A 19,606-nucleotide genomic window follows, 5' to 3' on the forward strand; every position below is an offset into this window, starting at 1 on the left:
ATTTAGCTTTATGGATTAGCTCTAAGAGCACTCTCATTGGAATAGCTAAATTAAAGTACATTTTTGATGAATATAAGATGAATTTAACTTTTAGCTATTCCATTTATATAAATCTCCACATTAGAATAGCTATTTTTTCATTATATGACAATAAAATAATATAAGATGAATTTAATTTTAACTATTCACATCAAATCTCCAAATTGAATTATCCATTTATTCATTATATAGTAATGAGTAATTAATAATTTTGAAAATTTTTTAATTTTTTTAATTATAAATTTATTTTATTTTATCATATTTTACTATTCATAATATTATATATTAATTTGTAATTGTATTCTAATTATATTTTTTTAATTGTCATTAAAATGGAGAGAGAAATAATTAATATTAAAAGGAGAGAGAAAGAAATAATATAAAAAGAATTTGATGAATTAATAGTGTGTTCCAAATTTAGAAATTAGTTTGGATATTACTGTAGCTGGTATTTGGAATATAGCTAATTCAATGTGAGCAATTTATTGACCTAATAGCTAAATTCTCATTGGATTTAACTTTTAGCTAATCCAACGAGAATGCTCTAAGGGGGTTACCATTTGGATAGCGAATCAAGCTCTGACACATATCCGCACACACAGCCGTTCAGATTATCTCCACTCGGATCGGACGACTGTTATGGACTTATGACTGACCGTTGTGTGTTGACGGGGAGAAATGACAGCGCTGTCTTCTCTCCTCCGTCCCTTAATAAGTAAGCTCAGTGCTCCCATTATACGTATAAACTATATATATAAGCTTGCCATTTTCACCCATAAACCAAAGCTTTGGGTTTACGATTTTTCAGTGGCTATCTGTGACTGTGAGTGCTCCTTATCCCTTTCTAGATGCCATATAGAACTCTTCTATTTTCTTGTGTTTTTGAACTTATTCGATTCTTTTCTTTATTTCTGGTTAGTGTATTTTAGCTGTATGTGTTTTGCTTGATTTGGGAGAGCAATTTTTGGTGGGTTACCCATTGATGAACAGCCTTTTAAAGAGACTGAATCTGAACGTAATTTACTGTACCAGTCCATTTCGGTAATGGGGTTTCTTTCTATTTTCTATATCCGTATATTTTATGGTTTGCATGAGCTTTTGTTCTACTAATCGGATCGTTTGAGAAGTAATTGTTATCGAAAAGATTCTGGGTTCGTTTTTTTTTCCTTAAGTTGTGTTTATTGCGGCTGTTTTCTTTATTGTTTGGCTTGGATATGAAACTCCCTTCGGATGTTTAATCTACGGAAAGTATGTTTAACAGATCGTGAAGTTGGTTAATCTGCTGTGCAAGATTACTCTTGCGTTTGGGTGTGTGTGCATGCTCGTTTCGTACAGTTTTAATTTGTTGTAAGTCGTTATTTTACTCTGCTTTGTTCAACTTGTTCTTGTAGTTTGTTTTGTGTGATTTGTCCCTTATTTTTTGAAGTGAGTTCTTCCTTGTTATGTACTAGTTCTTTTTTTTTCCTGCAATTGTAGATGCTTTTTAGTCCTTTTGCTTGTTTTATTCCCAAGTGAAATATATTTATAATGAATTTTGAAGGCAAATATGGCTAATCATTCTGGAGAAGTGAGTTCGAAAAGTTCGTCAGGATTCCCAACAGTGGTTCTCAATGAGAGAATCCTTTCTTCAATGTCTCGAAGATCTGTTGCTGCTCATCCCTGGCATGATTTGGAGATTGGTAAACTTTCGATGCCTCTTTGTCTAATTTTACTTTGTATGAATGCTAATGCCAATATGAGAACCATCGGTGGTTCTCGGAGAGATAATCCTTTCTTTAATGATTCGAAGATTTGTTGCTGCTCATTCCTGGCATGACTTTGGTGCTCAACGAATCGCTCAGATCGAGCACACTTGTAGTAATGTCTTTTTTAGACTCTGAAATACCTCTCATATTGCAATTCTACGTTGGGTAATAATGCTGGATATCTAATCTATGCAGGACCAGGTGCTCCATCAGTTTTTAACTGTGTAAGCTTTGTTTTCTTAAATCTTCATTTTAGAGAACCTTTGAAAGAAGCTACGGGGGGGACCCCCTGCTTTTTAACATGAAACCAATAAACCAGAAGAAGATATGTGAACTTTTGAAAGTAAACCAAATAAACAGTGTTATTCACCTACGGGGGACCCTGATTTTTAACAAGAGATTCTGAACAGAAGTCTATGGTGACCTTGTTGGATTTAAATTAATCTATCGAAAAAATCTTACTGTCTTCCAAATCAAAAAGTTAATTTATGTGGCAGGTCGTTGAAATTGGAAAAGGCAGCAAGGTTAAGTACGAGCTTGACAAGACAAGTGGCCTTATAAAAGTAAGAGTTTCTTCCTCTTTTGACCTTTCCTTAAGCCGTCTAGTACTTATCCTGTATATTCCTGTTCAGAGGCATTGTCCATTGTAGCAAGCTTGCTTTGTGTTTATTTAGGTTAGTCTCAAAATACTTGTATGCCTTGACATCTTTAAATTAAGTCTTCAATGCCATGAGAATTCTAGCCTAGCCTAAATCAAGCATGTAAAGATTATGGTGAAACTCATATAATCCTTATCCATAACAAAGCACTTGAAAGCTAAACCAATAATGCCGCTTTCCCTACACATGAAATCCTGTGCTTGAACAATTGTAGTTGGATTTCATTATATAGTGCTCTTGCTGTATGCACTTTTATGTTGCTATCATGGTGTTGCTAGGATGTTTTCATGTTATGTGAAATTTTTACGTGCTACTTGAAGAAGATAACTATAGCATATGAGTTCTTAAAACAGGTTGATCGTGTTCTCTACTCATCGGTTGTTTATCCACACAACTATGGTTTCATTCCACGAACCATTTGTGAAGATAGTGATCCAATGGATGTCCTGATACTGATGCAGGTAGAATCCTTTAGACAGATGTGGTGATTGTCACAAAAGAAAAGAAGAATAATAACAACATAAGATCTTTTAATTTTGTAACTTAAACATTTTATTCTTGGACTTTCTTCTTGTGTAGGAGCCTGTGCTACCTGGTTCTTTCCTTCGTGCTCGTGCTATTGGATTAATGCCTATGATTGACCAGGTAAAATTTTTTTTTCCCCTGCTTACCTATGTGACTGAGGGGCTGACCGAGGATGTTACTGGACAAAGTTTCTCACTTTTGCATTGTGTCGTGAGACTCTATTTTTGGAATGTTTTATTTAGCCCAACATGTTCCATAAACAAATATTTTTTTCATTTTTCTTACGATATGACAATAAATCTGGGTTTTTGAAATTTTCCAACAAAACGTCCATCTAGTTGCTTGAGTTATCTAGTTTTGGATTGAATTTGAGGTTCACCCGGTGTTATATACATTGGAGCCTTTCATTTTTTTTTTATAGGTAATTAAAGATAATATATTCATAAAAATAGGCATAGCCCAGGTACATAGGAAGTATACATGAAAACACGCCTAGCTAGAGGGTACACAATAGAAAGAAGAAGATCATGGACACTACGTCCGTTACAAACTATAGCCCCTGCCCATAGGAACAATGTCTTAAAAAAGAAAACTTTAAGCTCGTCCCTTGTTCTCTCTTGATCATCAAAACATCTAGCATTTCTCTCCCTCCAAATGCACCAACACAAGCATATTGGTACGAATCTCCAAATTGCTGCTACCTGAGAATTTCCGTGTAGTCCTATCCAGTTTGCAAGGAAATCCACCAATCTCCAAGGCATAACCCAAGACAATCCGACTCTCGAGAATAAATCATCCCATACAGCCTTAGCCACCTCGCAGTGTAAAAGCAGATGATTAACAGACTCTCCATGCTTCTTACACATACAACACCAATCTAGGACAATGACCCGTCGTTTCCTCAAATTATCTATATTGAGAATCTTGTCCAAAGACGTTGTCCAGACAAAGAAAGTTGTTTTTGAAGGAGCTTTCGTCTTCCATATACTCTTCCACGGGAATATAGACAAACCGGAGTTTGTGAACTTTTGATAAAAAGAATTGACCGAGAAGATACCTTTCTTAGAATGATTCCAATGCAACTTGTCTCCAGTGCCCCCTGGAATACTTGCACGGAATATAAAGCCGCAAAGAACTTCGTAAAAGACTCAAATTCCCAATCATGGGCTGCCCTAATGAAGTCAATATTCTATTGAGGGGTGCCATTTACTGAAGAATGAAGATAGGCAATCGATGCTTCCTTTACTCTTGCAAGTGCAAAGATGGCAGGAAAGGTATCTCGTAGACAATAGTTACCACACCATATATCAAACCAAAAAAGGACATGCGAACCGTCGCCTTCAACAAAATGTTCATGTTCTCGAAAGGTCCCCCAAAGACTCCTAATGTTTTCCATAAACTCATTCCATATGTGTCTCGTACCTCATTCGAGCACCATCCTCCCCAAGTTTCTCTCTAAACTGAGAATCTATAACCGCCCTCCAAAAGGCCTCCATTTCATTTTGGTATCTCCACAACCAATTACCCAAGAAAGCTTGATTGAATTTCAGCAAGTGGCGAATCTCCAAACCTCTCCCAGATACTGGGGTACAAACTGTAGACCAATTAACCAGGTGGAATTTGAACTCTTCCTCCAATCCACTCTATAAGAAATCCTTTTGTAACTTCTCAATTCGGTTAGCCACCTTTGTGGGAAGTGGGAACAAAGATAAGAAATAGATGGGTAAGTTAGAAAGAGTGCTTTTAATCAAAGTCAACCTACCATCTTTCGACAAGTAAAGCCTCTTCCAAGCAGCCAATCTGCACTCCACTCTTTCGACTATATCATTCCAAACTCTTTCAGATTTAAAAGAGGCACTCAACGGTAAACCAAGATACTTCATAGGAAGTAAAAATATCTTGCATCCCAAGGTAGTAGCAAAAATCTCCACATCGGGGGTGGCCCCCACTGGCACTATTTCCGACTCAACGAGGTTAATACTCAATCCTGACACAACCACAAAACAAAGGAGTAGCGCCCTCAAGTCTTGGACTTGACCAAGGTGTGCACCACAAAAAATAAATGTGTCGTTAGCAAATAACAAGTGAGAAATGTTAAGATCACCATTCCCCACCGAAAAACGAGTAACTCACTATCCACCATCCTCTTAATCATCTTGCTGAGAGCTTCCATGACAAATAAGAAAAGTAGAGAAGAGAGCGGATCTCCCTGTCTCAAGCCATGAGAGGAGTTGAAGAAACCCACCGGTGAGCCATTTACCAAGATGGAGAAACGAGCTGAAGAGATACAAAATTCTACCCATTTCTGCCATTTTCTCCCAAAACCACATCTTTCAAGTAAATAAAAAAGGAACTTCCACTACCCGTATATCCTCAGTGACCTATCAAATTATTTCTTTCCTACAACCTTTGCTACAACCGATCAGGTGTAATATGACCAATTAAATGCTGCTTGTTGGAAAATCAGAAATGCTTAAAAAGAATACGATACCCTTGTCTCATTCTTCGGGGGAGGTTGGTGATATTTAAAACAGTACAAGGTTGCCAGTGAGGTAGCCAAGGAAATTTATGTCGTTTACCCTATGGTTTATCAGATAGCTTCCAAGATTTTGAAATTGCCCGTGTTTTCTACTTCCTTCTAGGAATCTGATTAGGACAAATTCTCAGGAGGCATTATCATTTGTAACAATTCTGATGCAGGGTGAAAGGGATGACAAAATCATAGCTGTATGTGCTGATGCCCCAGAGTTCCGCCACTACAAGGACATCAAGGAGATTCCTCCACATCGGCTTGCTGAAATCCGTCGCTTCTTTGAGGACTGTATCCGCTCTCATTTACTATGAAACTTTCTCTTAGACTTTTTTTTTATTATTTTCTATTCTTTCTTTCGCTCTTTCTTTTTTGTTGGGGGGTGGCGGTTGTGTTACCATGTCAAAGGTTGACATATTTCAAAACTGTAGGCATGCACCCCTTTCATGATTTGTAGGTTGACATTATTTTTGAACTGTGGTCAACCTGTAATATCCTTCACCTGTAACAAATGATAGACAAAAAGAATGAGAACAAGAAAGTTGATGTGGAAGACTTCCTGCCAGCTGAGGCCGCCATTGAAGCCATCAAGTACTCGATGTGAGTTTCTGGGGACTTTCCTTTTATATGCAATCAAAATTCGATAATTTCCTTTTTTGATTTTCTGTTTATGGATTGCTATTTTTGTGACATTAAAAATTGTAATTCTAAGGGGTGTGATCACCGAACAGTATACCCTTAGAATGACACCCTCTCCGTGGTGATGGTTCCCAACGGGGGGGTGATGGTTGAGGAATTGTCTAGAGACACGACCTTTTGATTTAGTCAAAAAGTTGTGTCACTCGTTAATGGTTGTGCCCTTTGCCAACCATTATCTTACCAATAGTTGTGCTCCTTGCCAACCAGTGCCTTTTGCCAACTATTATCTTACCAATGGTTGTGTTACTTGCTAACCAGTGTCTCATGATCTATAAATAGTGGCCATTTGTGTACAATAGAGGCACTTGATTCCTTTTTGTTCATCACCAACTAGTGGGACAAATACTCTCACGGGAGTGTTACCATATTGTCGAAGATTTATTCAATTTTCGTTGTTCTTTGTTCTCCATATCTTTACAAAAATGTAATTCCTGTGGTTTTTGATCCATCATTGTTTCCTCTCAAATGAATGTTTTCTGTTGCAGGGACCTGTATGCATCTTACATAGTTGAAAGCTTGAGGCAGTAACTAATCTGGGAACTTTGTCCAGTGTCTGTTCCCCGAAATTGTTTATTGGCTGATGGACATCTTGCTGCATGCCTGTTTACAAATGTTATTTTATCACTTTAAGTACAATGATCTTGGTATCAATGGTACCGATGCAGTAACTTATGAAATACTTATAATATTATAAATTTCTCCATATATATTGTCTATTTTCCGTATCAAATAAAGGTTGTGTTGTCAGTCACTTTAAGTACAGTAATCTTGGTATCAAGGTGTTGTGAACATAATAAGGTTAGAGCATTTTTATTAGGTTTTTTTATAAAATTCTCTATAATTTAACTATAAAAATCACATTCACTAAAAGTTTTTTCTAAATTTTATTCATCTTTTAAAAATCTCCTACATCTCATTCTCCATCTCTATCTCTATTTTATTAAATAATATTTCTCTATTATTTTTTTATTACTTTTTTTTCTCACTTCCATTTACAATTTTAACTACTAACTCTTTTGTCTTATTATCTTCTTTTCAAATATCATATTCTACTAAATACTTATACGATTTTGACTACCGGATACATTGTTATTTTTCAAACCGAAATTCCTATTATAAAAATAGTAATTTTTTTTAATATGTGCATTTTCTAACGTGATAATATTTTTTAATATCTACTCTTTATTAGTTTCTCTAATAGTAATACCTAGCCACGTATTGGTGATAAAAAATTTTGTCATTTCTATTAGGGCTGTACAAGAACCGGTTGGACCGATCGTCTCCAACGTGGATTGGCCGCCAGATTCAGGAATTGGTCGAAACTGTTGAAGAATCGGTCGGTGAGTGAGAGGATTTGAGGAAAAACTAACATCGACGGTTCAGCGCTGGTTTGAACCCCTAAGAAATTGCTGAACTGGCCGATCCTTTCTTTGTATAAAACGGCGTCGTTTCACTTAAATGAGTGAAACAACGTTGTTTTTAAAAGTGGAAGTTTAAAAAAAAACATATAGAACTGCAACGTTTATCTTTAAACCAAACTGCGCCGTTTTGAATTAGGTTTCATTAACCCCTCATCTTCTTCTTCTTCTTCCTCCCGCGTCTTCTCCTTCCTCTGCAACCTTAAACCCTAAGCTTCTACTCTCACTTGACAAAGGACGCAGCATCCCTCCTCATTCACAGAGACGCCGACAACAGACCGAAGAATTGAACCGCGCCACGTCGAGACCGATAATAGCAATTTCTCTCCCCAATCGAGCGGTTTCGATCGGTGCTAAGCTATCATGGCAGACGTTGGTGGGGTCTCGGTTTTGCGTCAAAATCGATGCCGAAACCATTGGTGTACACCCCTAATTTCTGTAACGATAACATTTTTTCTCATTTCTTTAACAGTAAGATTTTGAGAACTTTTTCAAACGGTAACATTTTGAACTCTTACCTCCAACGGTAACATTTTTTGTCCTATATGTAACGGTAACTTTTTTCATTTATAAATATGCATTCTGCTTTCTTTCACATTCTCACTATCTCAAGTCTCATTTGATCTAAAGAACCGAAATTCAATAGTCTCCCCTGATCTCCCACTTCCTTCATCAAATGGCTCGTATCTTCTTTCTCAAATTGCTCATATATTTATCATCTGAAGATGAGTTGGATGTTGTTCTTAATGACAAGGCCGATGGACAATCATCGAGACATCATGGCAATCGCCAACGCCATAAGTTTATTCGGTGTGATCATATTTAAGGGCACGAGCGTCTATTTCATGATTATTTTGTAGAAAATCCAATATATCACTCGAATCTATTTCAAATGAAATTTCGGATGAGCCATCCCCTATTTCTTTGTATTCTAAATGAGGTAGAATCTTACAAGTTGTATTTCATCCAGAGAAGAGATAATGCCGAACGACTCGATTTATCTTCTATGCAAAAGATAATCGCAACATTTAGAATGCTGGCATATGGGGTTACTGGAGATTTTATGGATGAATACATATGTATTGGTGAAAGCACTGCAATGGAGATCCTTAAAAAATTCTCTAAGACAATAGTAAGTGTTTGTTTAGATGAATATTTGCGATCTCTAAATGCCAATAATATTGCTTGATTGCTTGCGGTTGATGAACAACGAAGATTTCCAGGAATGCTGGAAAGCATTGACTGCATGCATTGGAAGTGGAAAAATTGTCCCGCAGCCTGAAAATGTATGTACTCTGGCCATATTCGTGAACCAATTATTATTTTAGAAGTAGTTGCTTCATATGATCTCTGTATATGACATGCATTTTTTGGTATGTCTGGTTCACATAACAACATTAATGTGCTAGAGAGATCTTCTATTTTCACGGAACTTGCCCAAGGGCGTGCTCCTCCAATCAATTACACAATCAATGACAACCACTACCAGATGGGGTATTACCTTGCGGATCATATTTATCCCAAGTGGCAAACTTTTGTGAAGACAATTCCATCACTACAAGTGAATAAGAATAAAAGTTTTGTAAAAGCACAAAAATCAGCAAGAAAATATGTCAAGCGTGCATTCAGGGTACTTCAACCAATGTTTTGAATACCATACCGGATGTCGTACCGATTAAGACATTGGAATGAAATATTTCGGTACCGACATCATTTCGGGATAGTCGATATATGAATAAATTATATATATTATATTCCTAAATAATAGTCTATATATGAATAAATTATATATAAATACATATATATAAATTATAAATAGTCTAGTTTGAATTGGAGGTCAAAAAATAAACTTGTAGTTTGAAAAAAAAAATTAAAGACAGAAATATTAGCTGGTACAGGCTGAAATATAGGCCGATATGGCCGGTATTTGGGCCAGTATGAAACATATATGATATCTATACCGGCCCAGTAGCCGGTACGACAAATACCAACCGGTACGGTACGAGATTAAAAGCAATGACTTCAACAACGATTTGCAATCATTCGTGGACCTTCCCGAATGTTCAAAGTCAATGAACTAACAAATATAATGAAGGCATATGTTATTCTACGTAATATGATCATTGAAAACGAGCCTGATGATGGTGAGAGTCTAAACATTGAGTATGATCAACTTGATAATGAAGTCCCGGAACTATCGCGCAATCATACAATTGAGCTTACAGACTTCATACAGTGTCATCATCATATTAGAGACAGCTTGGCACATCATCAGCTCCAAGCATATCTAATTGAAAATCAATGGCTATTATATTCCAAACAGTAGACATGTCGCATAATTGATTGATATTTCCTTCATGTTATAGTGACTATATTTGAGTTAATCAAATTTCAATTCGTATTTTCTTATTATTAGTATAAACCATATTTAAGTTAATTAAATTTCCTTTCGTATTTCCTTCATGTTAATAATGACTATATTCGAGGTAATATGTAATAGTTTATGAAATTTTAATGGCCAATTTTCTTATTTCAAAAATCAATTTACACAATCCAAATAAAAATTAAACTGTCTTAATATCAATAATATTGTCATCCATCATTGTCGAAAATAGAAAATAAAGAAATAAAGTTTTTTACAGAAAAAGTTAATCAATCCAAATGTGCTGTAGCATTGCGTCTCATCATGATTTTCCTTTGCAGTTCCTGAAAATATAACTGTTACAATCCTAGCATGGCCCTCACGTCCATCATCATAATGCGCTGATCCGCTTTCTTCTTGGCGAGCTCTAGTTTCTCTACCTCCAACCTTAGTCTTTCGTCCTCTTGACGGATTTTATTTAACTCTTTTTCCTTGTCATTTTCTATCTTCTCGGTGTGCAACCTCAGTCTTTCATCCTTGAAACGGATGAAATTTAACTCTATTTCCTTATCATACTCCATCTTTTCAGCCTTAAGACGAAAATACTCTTTCTCCTGAGCACGTGACTCCTCCAAAATCGTATACTTCAGCTTGCTAAGTACAACAATCTCCTGTGCTGACATGCCTTGGGCATTTCATTTTCCTTTCTTAGCTTTCCTTCCCATTGGTTAGTCTAATTCGATCACGTCATTACCTATCACATTATCTGCCTCGAGATAAAAAAACTAAATCCACCGTAGAGCCTGAACATCAAGTCGGGGTCGGGGACGAGGACATCGTTTTCCTTCGCTTTGGATCCTCCTTTGTGGGACACCAAATCCATTTAGGTTGGTCATGCAACAAGTGCCAACAATGCTTGAACTGGAAGGCGCATTTCTCTATCAATTGGTACATAACCATGGCCTTGTCAAACTTGAATGTAAATAAAAAATTTTATGTTAAACCAATGTATAAAAAAATTAATTATTCGTAAAACAAGTAAGAGTTCGATCATGCCACTTTGATTTAACCATTCAACCTGGGCTAGTTTCGCACAAATTTTGTTTGTCACATTTTGAATAACCGACCACCGATGTATTAAATACTTTATGGTCCGGTCATTTGTGGTTTCTTTAAATTGCTCGAAGTATTCAAAATTTTTTTCCCAAAGTTGTGAGTGTTTTTAGTCTGTTCCCTGGATGGCATCAGGACTACAATTAAGTCATGCGGAGACAAGTAACTTGTCTTCTTCGGAGGTGAAGTTTGCACTCCTGACTGATTTCCTAACGCTGATAAGATTGTTATGGGATAGGGGTGGAGAGTTATCAACAGTCATAGGAGAGTTTGTAATTTGCCCACCATAAGTGGGGTCTAGTTGAAGATCTTCACGTAGGAGGTTTGGTGAAATACATATGTCTAAGGTCTTGTCAATCTATCTCTAAAAATGCATTGAAATGTTAAACACGTAACTATAAAGTTTGAGGTTTTTCCATTGCCAGCTCAGGAACCGAATGATAACATCTATGAAATTTGGCCACCCTCTCATGGCTGCAACAACCGGTTGACACTACTTGTTAGCCGTCCGAGTTACCTAGCCATTGAGGAAATGATCATAAATTTCCTGTATCCCCACCAGACTTTGTCATCATTACAACCGAGGGGGTTTAATTTACACATTACTTCTCTATCACAACATAACACAAAGCAATGATACAGCAAAAAACAATGTAACAAAACTGATCAATTCACATATTCACACAAAACAACCACCAAACAGCATGCAAATCACAATAATGCTAAATAAGAGCATTATCATCCAGTGCATTTATATCGAATATATAAATAAACGGGGCTCAGAATTGTGGAAATATTGACAGCATGCTTAAGCAAGGAGCCATTTACATCGAATGGCTGCAAAACCCCACTCGAACGTCCATTGCCTTTTCTGGAAAGTACCACAAACTGTAATATGGCAATCCAGATGAGAATTCCCCTGCCATATCAATGGAGCCCTATTAACACTTGTGAATTAACCCGCACTATAACACCATCATCATAGCCTAATAACAACCCCTCCATCGAGAGATACAAAACACTGCAAAGGACCTAACAACATAGAACCAATTACCCATGGAAAGAGCAATGAAACTGAATTGGTTTAAGGAATTGATTATGCATTTTTTGGATATAAAAAAAAGCAATGCAAGCAATAAATTCACCCAACACAGCCAAAAATATACGGACAAACTTAATGAATGGATAACCACAAACAATGATTCGCCCATTCCATAACCACAAACTCCATCAAATTCTCCTCAAGAAAAACAATTGGACAACAATGAGAGAAACAGATTAAAAAAAAAAATCCTTGTGAAATTGCTCATCACTTTCTCGACAGCCAAACAATCAACACAACCAAAAACCCAACGCAGATCATCCTAAAAAATCCACAATCTCAAGCCTAAATGAATGGATCGATAAAAAAAAAATGATTGGACAACAATGAGAGAAACATAGTAATTAAAAAAAATAGTTTCAAAGTATCATCACTTTCTCGGCTGCCAAACAAACCAAAAAAATATAGACAAATAAATGGCAATGCAAGCAAAAATGAGAAGCGGTTTCCTCAAACAAAACCCAAAATCAAAATTCTAAACGAGAGTGACAAAAAAAATATGAAGTTGGTAAAAGTATCTCAACTTTCTTAGAAACCAAACAGCAAAGAAATTGCCGACGTAGAGAGAGTTGTAGGCTCTCCATCGCATACTTATACCTTGATCATGGCGTCGAGAGGAAGAAAAAGAGGAAGAGAGAAACAGAGAATGAGAGAGATAGGAAAAGAAAAATACAAGAAAATGAGGGAAGAGAGAAACGGTAACGATTTTGAAGAAACTGAAATTAAACTTACAAATATTGTTGATAGAGAGGGGCTGCAATCGTTGGTATTGCGAGGGAGGGGCCAACCAAGAGAGAAGAAGATGCAGGACGAAGGCTAAACCATATGCGATGGGATGTACACCGTAAACCCTAACCGGAAAATGGAGATTGGGATGGGGAGGGGTTTTTCTTCAAAACTCTAAATTTTTTCCTAAATTATAGGGATAGAGGAGATATGGGAACCCAATGGGAATCCTTTTATCTCTTTCCAATATGACAAAACTTCCCTATAATCTAATTTGTCTTTGCAGCTTTGCATAACTTAAACAAAATCTTCATTTCATTAAAGAGAACATAATAATATATAGATATATGTACTATGTCCAATCAAATCCGAAACTTTGAGAAACACATATGAAATAAATCCCATCTAAAGTGTTTAAATCCATTTTGTATTAAACAGTGATCAAAGCAAAATAGTTTTAATAGGATCAAAGTTCATTTGAGAATTATAAGAAACTGAAGGAAGAATTTTCATATACAATAGACCAATTATTTTTTCTTTTCTTTTCTTTTTTGCATAATTTAAAAAATAAATAGATTGTATCTTAAACTTTTGAAGATAAATTGTAATTTTGATGTGGCCAGACTTTTTTTTTAATTATATATACATCTAATTTATATATATGAATAATTTTATTCAAAAAAATCAAAACTAAAAGGGGTCATGGCTTGGGTCTGTTTGGATAGTGAAATGTTTCATATCATCTAATCTCATTATTACAATTTTTCTAAATTTTCATAATAAATATAATAAACAATTCAAATTTTCAAAACAATAATAATATTAAAAAATAATATTCTAATAATATTTTATTCAACTTTCAATTTTTATCTAAAACTATCTCATCTTATCACATTATCCAAACCGCACATTTGTTGCTCTAGCTAGTGCTATACATGATGTTGTTAATGGATTAGAGTTCGAAGGAGGAAATGGGGAAATCCGTCTTGGGCCTCTTGGCCTTAATGCCTCGAGCCTTGGAAGTGGTAGTGTCGTAGTCACACATGACATTCAGGCTGTGTTTGACTTTTGAGACCATTTCTGACTGTTTTACTATTATTTATAAGAGAAAATCTTCATACCGACCCATCTAATAAGCTCCAAACAACAACCTTCCAATGGGTGAATGACAACTAGACTTCCCATTTTAGTTCTCATGTGCCTGTAGACTAGAAGAAACCCCACGGAACCCACCCCTCTCCCCCATCTCCCATCCTCTCGCATGAAACCCACCTTCGTCCTAGACTAGACCAGATGAAGCCATCGCCGCCGAATATTTATTTAAGTAGTGACACTTAGAGGACGGGATGACGACGACGTAACCCTCCAATTTTGGATATGGGACAAGGCCTTCAATGGCCTCCAATTCCAAATGGACGTCTTTTCTTTTCATGAGGGATCCTCCTCATCTGATATAAACTTCAACTGGGGATCTGGTAAGTGGGTTTTTCTAGAAGACTTGGACCGAGTGTCGGCTCTAGAAATCAAACTCCTAGATGGGTTTTTTCCCAGGAATAAGGCTTTTCTTATATTTTCAATCTCATTCAGTAGCTTTCGATTACCTAAATCATCACCAACCTTCTTCCCAACTTCAACTTTTAACAACATCATCTTTTGCCCTGAAAATTCAACAAAAAAAAAAAAAAAGACTAAAAAAAAATCTAAATTCAAGAAAAAATCAAATTTCCAAATCTTGACAATTCGAACGTATTAGGTAAGTCTCCGTTGGACTTGAATGCAAATTACTTCAATATTTTACAAGTCTATTGAACTTAGCATCAATTACCGGACAGAGATAGATGGGAACAAAACTCTCCAATGAAGAAGAATTCTCCAAAACCCTAAGAATACCCAATTGAAATCATAGCTTCTCCATCTGAAAAATTCAAGCCTTGAACATTAAGAAATACATGAGTGGAATCCAAAAGAAAACTCAAATACACATAAAAGAAGGAAAAATGAAATAAAGCAGAAAAAATCTTGATATTGCAGAAAGATTTACAATTTATGAGGCGCGTTTGTCTCTCTTTCCCGCACCCCCGGAAATCTCTCTTTCTCGGCCTGGGAATTGCCGCTACAATTTGTGGTTGGCGGAACATGTGGCAAAGAAACATGTAACGCCCCGGTCCTGTAGGGATCGAAGAGTTACTCCCTACAACTCAAAACTCACAATTCATCAATAAATTTATAGACTCCAAAATATAACGTCATCAGAATACTACAAAGTCTCTTAATAAAATCCGCCACTTCTCAGAAATCTTTTATGAGTAATCCACTATGCTTAAAGAATCCGCCCCGGTCCTGCAGGGATCGAAGAGTTACTCCCTACAACTCAAAACTCACAATTCATCAATAAATTTATAGACTCCAAAATATAACGTCATCAGAATACTACAAAGTCTCTTAATGAAATCCGCCACTTCTCAGAAATTTTCTATGAGTAATCTACTATGCTTAAATAATCATCTCACTGATACTCCATAATCCTGATCCTTAGCTGGTCTATTCAAAAATCATCTGAAAAATGAATGGAGATAAGGGGTGAGTTATCAACAACTCAGTAAGCAGAGGACATATACTAGTATGTAAACATGAGCATTTTCACAGAGTTCAGAATGCAGAAACAAAACATTTCAGTATCAATATGCAAATCTCAAAAAATACAAATTATCAGAAAATCAGAGCGACTTCTCAAATATTTCATATTCAGAAACCAATTTTTTTTATTCAAAGACTCCTTTGGCACAACATGACTGAACATATTCGTCTTATCATATCATATCAGAACATCATAACAGAACAGAGATCATGTTTAACCCCCGTGGTAGGGTTGTGCATCCTGCGGAAAGTCAAGCAGAACATAAATCACCATGTTACCAAAGCGATTGCACTCAGAACAAAAAAACCACTATTATCTCCCGTGACAGGACCAGAGGTCACTATTGTATCCCGTGATAGGACCAGAGGTCACTATTATATCCCGTGACAGGGCCACATATCAGAGCAAAACAGAATCAGAATCACCATATCAGAGTCAGAATCAGAGTCAGAAAGTCATGCCAAAGGTTTTTCAGATGCCACATCATAACAGAGTACAGAACAGAACAGAATCAGATAACAAAACATACTTTATGCACAAAATTTCATATTCGCTCTCTTTTTCAAAGTTCAGAAACAAAATGTCAAAAATAAGCTCATGTCTACTCCAGTCATGACAGAAAATACTTTCGTCTTAAACAGAATCTCATGAGTAATGCAGAACAATTATCTGAGGTTGTTTTCAGATTTCTCTTCATAACAAAACATGCACATTTTCTAAAAAGGACCTCAGTTCATTTTATTTTAATGCAAAGTCGAGCATAGGAACCCCGCTTACCTAAACTTCTTAGCTTTTCAGAATTTTCCTAAAAAATGCCGAACAAATATTAATCGTCACCTATAAAATAATCGCCTAACTTCCATAAATTTCCAACCAACCACGTATTTCGATATTAAAACTTAAAAATGCTAAAAGAACCTATTTTAAGAACCTCAAACCTAAAATTCTCATAATACCTAAAATACCAATATTTTCTAAGACCATCAATATCCACTTAATAGAATTCATACTGGAGAAGAAAATTTATCGAATAAGTATTATGATAATTATAGAACTCAACAAAAATTAATATTTAAAATATCTAAAATACCAACAATATTTTATAACTAAAAAGAATACACTGGTTAATAAACTTTTCCTAAAATAATTCATGAAAAAATTCACCTCTTAAGAAAAATAGATTTACTTACTTTAACTAACAATATTATTAAAATACAATACAATATTTATTGAAACTTAAAACAAAATTCTATTTAAATATAAACTCAACACAAAAATACTTCTCAGCCGAAAATCCATATCAACTCATCTCATCATTACAACTTTCTCAAATTTTCACACAAAATATAATAAATAATTCAACTTTTTCAAATCCCATAACAATTTTCTCAAATTCCACACAAAATATAATAATTAATTCAACTTTTATTCTCCTATTCACAAACCATCTTAACACATCTCAACTCATCTCTAAATCCAAACCACTCCTAAGTTTCTTTATGACTTGAAGCAAGTCTCGAGACAATGGTTTAGCAAATTCTCAAGAACTTTGATTAGACATGGCTTTATCCAATCTGATGCAGACCACTCACTTTTTACTAAGGTCACGGGTTCATCTTTTATAGCTCTACTTATATATGTAGATGACATTTTGATAGCTTCCAATGACATGCTGTTGAAAAACTTAAATTATTTCTAAACAACAAATTCAAATTAAAGGACTTAGGACCTTTAATATTTTCTGGGTATTGAGATAGCTAGATCAGTTAGTGGAATTGTACTTAGTCAAAGAAAGTATGCACTAGAGATTCTCGAGGACAATGGAGTCTTAAGGAGTAAAGTGCAAAATTTTCAATAGAGCAAAATTTGAAACTCAGTAAAACAAAGGGAAATTTGCTTGATGATCCAACACCATATAGGAGGTTAATTGGTCGATGAATATACGTAACCATTACAAGGCCTCTCTTAATTCATGGACAAACCCACACACACACACACACACCCACCTTGCATTAGCAAATAGAGTACTTAAATACATCAAGGGTACTCCTGGACTCTTTCTGTCTTCAAAATCAAAATTACATTGAATGTTATTGTAGATGCAGACTGGGCAGGCTGTGTAGACACTAGGAGAAGTGTTACTGGTTTTTGCATTTTCCTTGGAGAATCATTAATTTCTTGGAGATCTAAGAAACAATCAACTGTCTCTAAAAGCTCTGCAGAGGTAGAATACAGATTTATGGCATCAACAGTTTGTGAATTAATGTGGTTGTTCCAATTACTCAAAGACCTAAATGTCCTTCACTCACATCCAACCTTGTTATTTTGTGACAACCAAGCGGCATTGTATGTAGCATCTAACTCTGTCTTCCATGAGAGGACAAAGCACATTGATATTTGTAAATGTTATGTCAATACATTTATTTATATGTTATTTTTAATCTCTGATCCTCTTTCTTATTTGGCATTTGAATGGTGGACAAGTGGTTGATTTTGAAACCTTTGGAGATTAATGCACTGAGCTGGTTGATCATGTGACCTGCATGTGACTCGTAAGTTGCATCAAAGAAGGAACAAACTCGAGCCGCAGGATCATGACACATGTTGGCATCTGTTTCATCCTATATATTCATTGCTAACTCGATATGTGTAACTTTAATTCATTGTGTTTTCATTCTAATTTTGAGAGGTTTCGAGAGAGAGAGAACAGAAAGGGAAGAACCTAAGGTTTTGCTTAGGGTTTCACTTTAAGGAAAAAATATGTGCGAGTTTTTGTTGTGAGATGAGGGCTTTGTAAATATATGTGGTTCTGAGGCTTTTCTGTGAAGGACATCGATTATCAATAAAGCTCTGAGGCCATTCCTGCCATAGACGTAGACCATTAGGGTTGAACCACGTAAATCGGTTTATGTTGATTATTTATTTTCTTATTCCTTTCATTTCTTTGATTATTGCTCTTGATATTGTTCTGTTTCTTTATATTTCTGGTTCTATTCTGAGATTTGTATTATTTCGAATGTTGCTAATTCTGTCAGTGTATTTTGATATCAATCTTTTCTATTTTGTGAGTTCTGTACAAACGAGACTGTTGAATAAATTCTTACAATATAGATTGTCATATAGTGAGAGAGAAGCTTCAAGCAGGTTTGATCAAGACATTACATGTTAAAAGCAATATGCAATTAGTAGACATATTCACCAAGGCTCTAGGGCATCAACAGTTCAAGGCTCTAATTTCCAAGATGAGACTATTGAATATATATAATCCATCTTAGGGGGAGTGTTTAGAAGTTATTCTTGTATATTCTTTATTTTTCATGTATGTACATTTTAGCTTTATACACAATAGGTTTGTTATGATTCTTTTTTTGTCTTTTTGCTACTCTGACAGCCTAGAGCATAGGCCTCAAATGTATATAGTGGCCACTACAATCACTTTTCATTCCATTCCATTGTATTCTCAATTTTAGTAAAGAATATTCTTTACAACAACCTTTCATTTTTGTCATTTTTAAAATTTTAAATAAAATATAAAAAATAATTTAATTTTTTTAAATTTTGAAACAAAAAATATTTAAATACTTTTTAATTTTATAATATTTTTTTAAAATTTTTCTTTTCAAAATTTAATTAAATATTTTAATTAAAACTATTTTACTATTATTCACAGAATTCTCGTTTTGTCTCATTATTCAAATATGTCCTAAATCTTTGAATTAATATATAGAAATACTTTAGTCATAAAAGGATTATATAAAAGTAAATCTACAAATTAACATTACTTGATGCAGTACGTCAAATTATAAAATTATTTTTATTGTAAAATAAATCTAATAAATCACGTAAAAGCACATCAATTTATAAATTTACTTTTATATAATCTTTGTGTCCGTAACTCTGTAGCAATTCTCATTAATATAAGATATATAAAGGCTTGACATTAAGTACTTGAAATACTTATTAACATCCACGTAACTGTTGATGCATTTTCTTATAATAATTCAAGATCGATTAGATCCTCGTGAGAAATGTTATAGGTAGTTTTAGGGT

At 35.1% G+C, this 19,606-nt stretch overlaps 1 protein-coding gene across 7 annotated transcripts; it reads left to right on the forward strand.

The window, feature by feature from the left end:
* The first annotated feature begins 766 nt into the window (after positions 1-766).
* Positions 767-6,948, forward strand: LOC108997550 (soluble inorganic pyrophosphatase-like). 7 transcript variants are annotated; one of them, XM_035683359.1, is made up of 10 exons: positions 805-862; positions 1,301-1,386; positions 1,580-1,718; positions 1,980-2,008; positions 2,282-2,347; positions 2,797-2,904; positions 3,023-3,088; positions 5,669-5,789; positions 6,017-6,098; positions 6,683-6,920. In XM_035683359.1, exons 3-10 carry the CDS (start codon positions 1,586-1,588, stop codon positions 6,723-6,725), a joined length of 648 nt encoding a protein of 215 aa, XP_035539252.1. In that variant the 5' UTR covers positions 805-862; positions 1,301-1,386; positions 1,580-1,585; the 3' UTR covers positions 6,726-6,920. The 7 variants fall into 7 exon arrangements, with proteins under 7 accessions (XP_035539251.1, XP_035539252.1, XP_018829416.1 ...); XM_018973874.2 differs by lacking the exon at positions 805-862 and adding an exon at positions 1,096-1,190; XM_035683358.1 differs by lacking the exon at positions 1,301-1,386 and having other exon boundaries at positions 767-862; positions 6,683-6,948.
* Positions 6,949-19,606: the final 12,658 nt, after the last annotated feature.

This window comes from Juglans regia, chromosome 12, assembly GCF_001411555.2.
Source record: "Juglans regia cultivar Chandler chromosome 12, Walnut 2.0, whole genome shotgun sequence".
Taxonomy (NCBI): domain Eukaryota; kingdom Viridiplantae; phylum Streptophyta; class Magnoliopsida; order Fagales; family Juglandaceae; genus Juglans; species Juglans regia.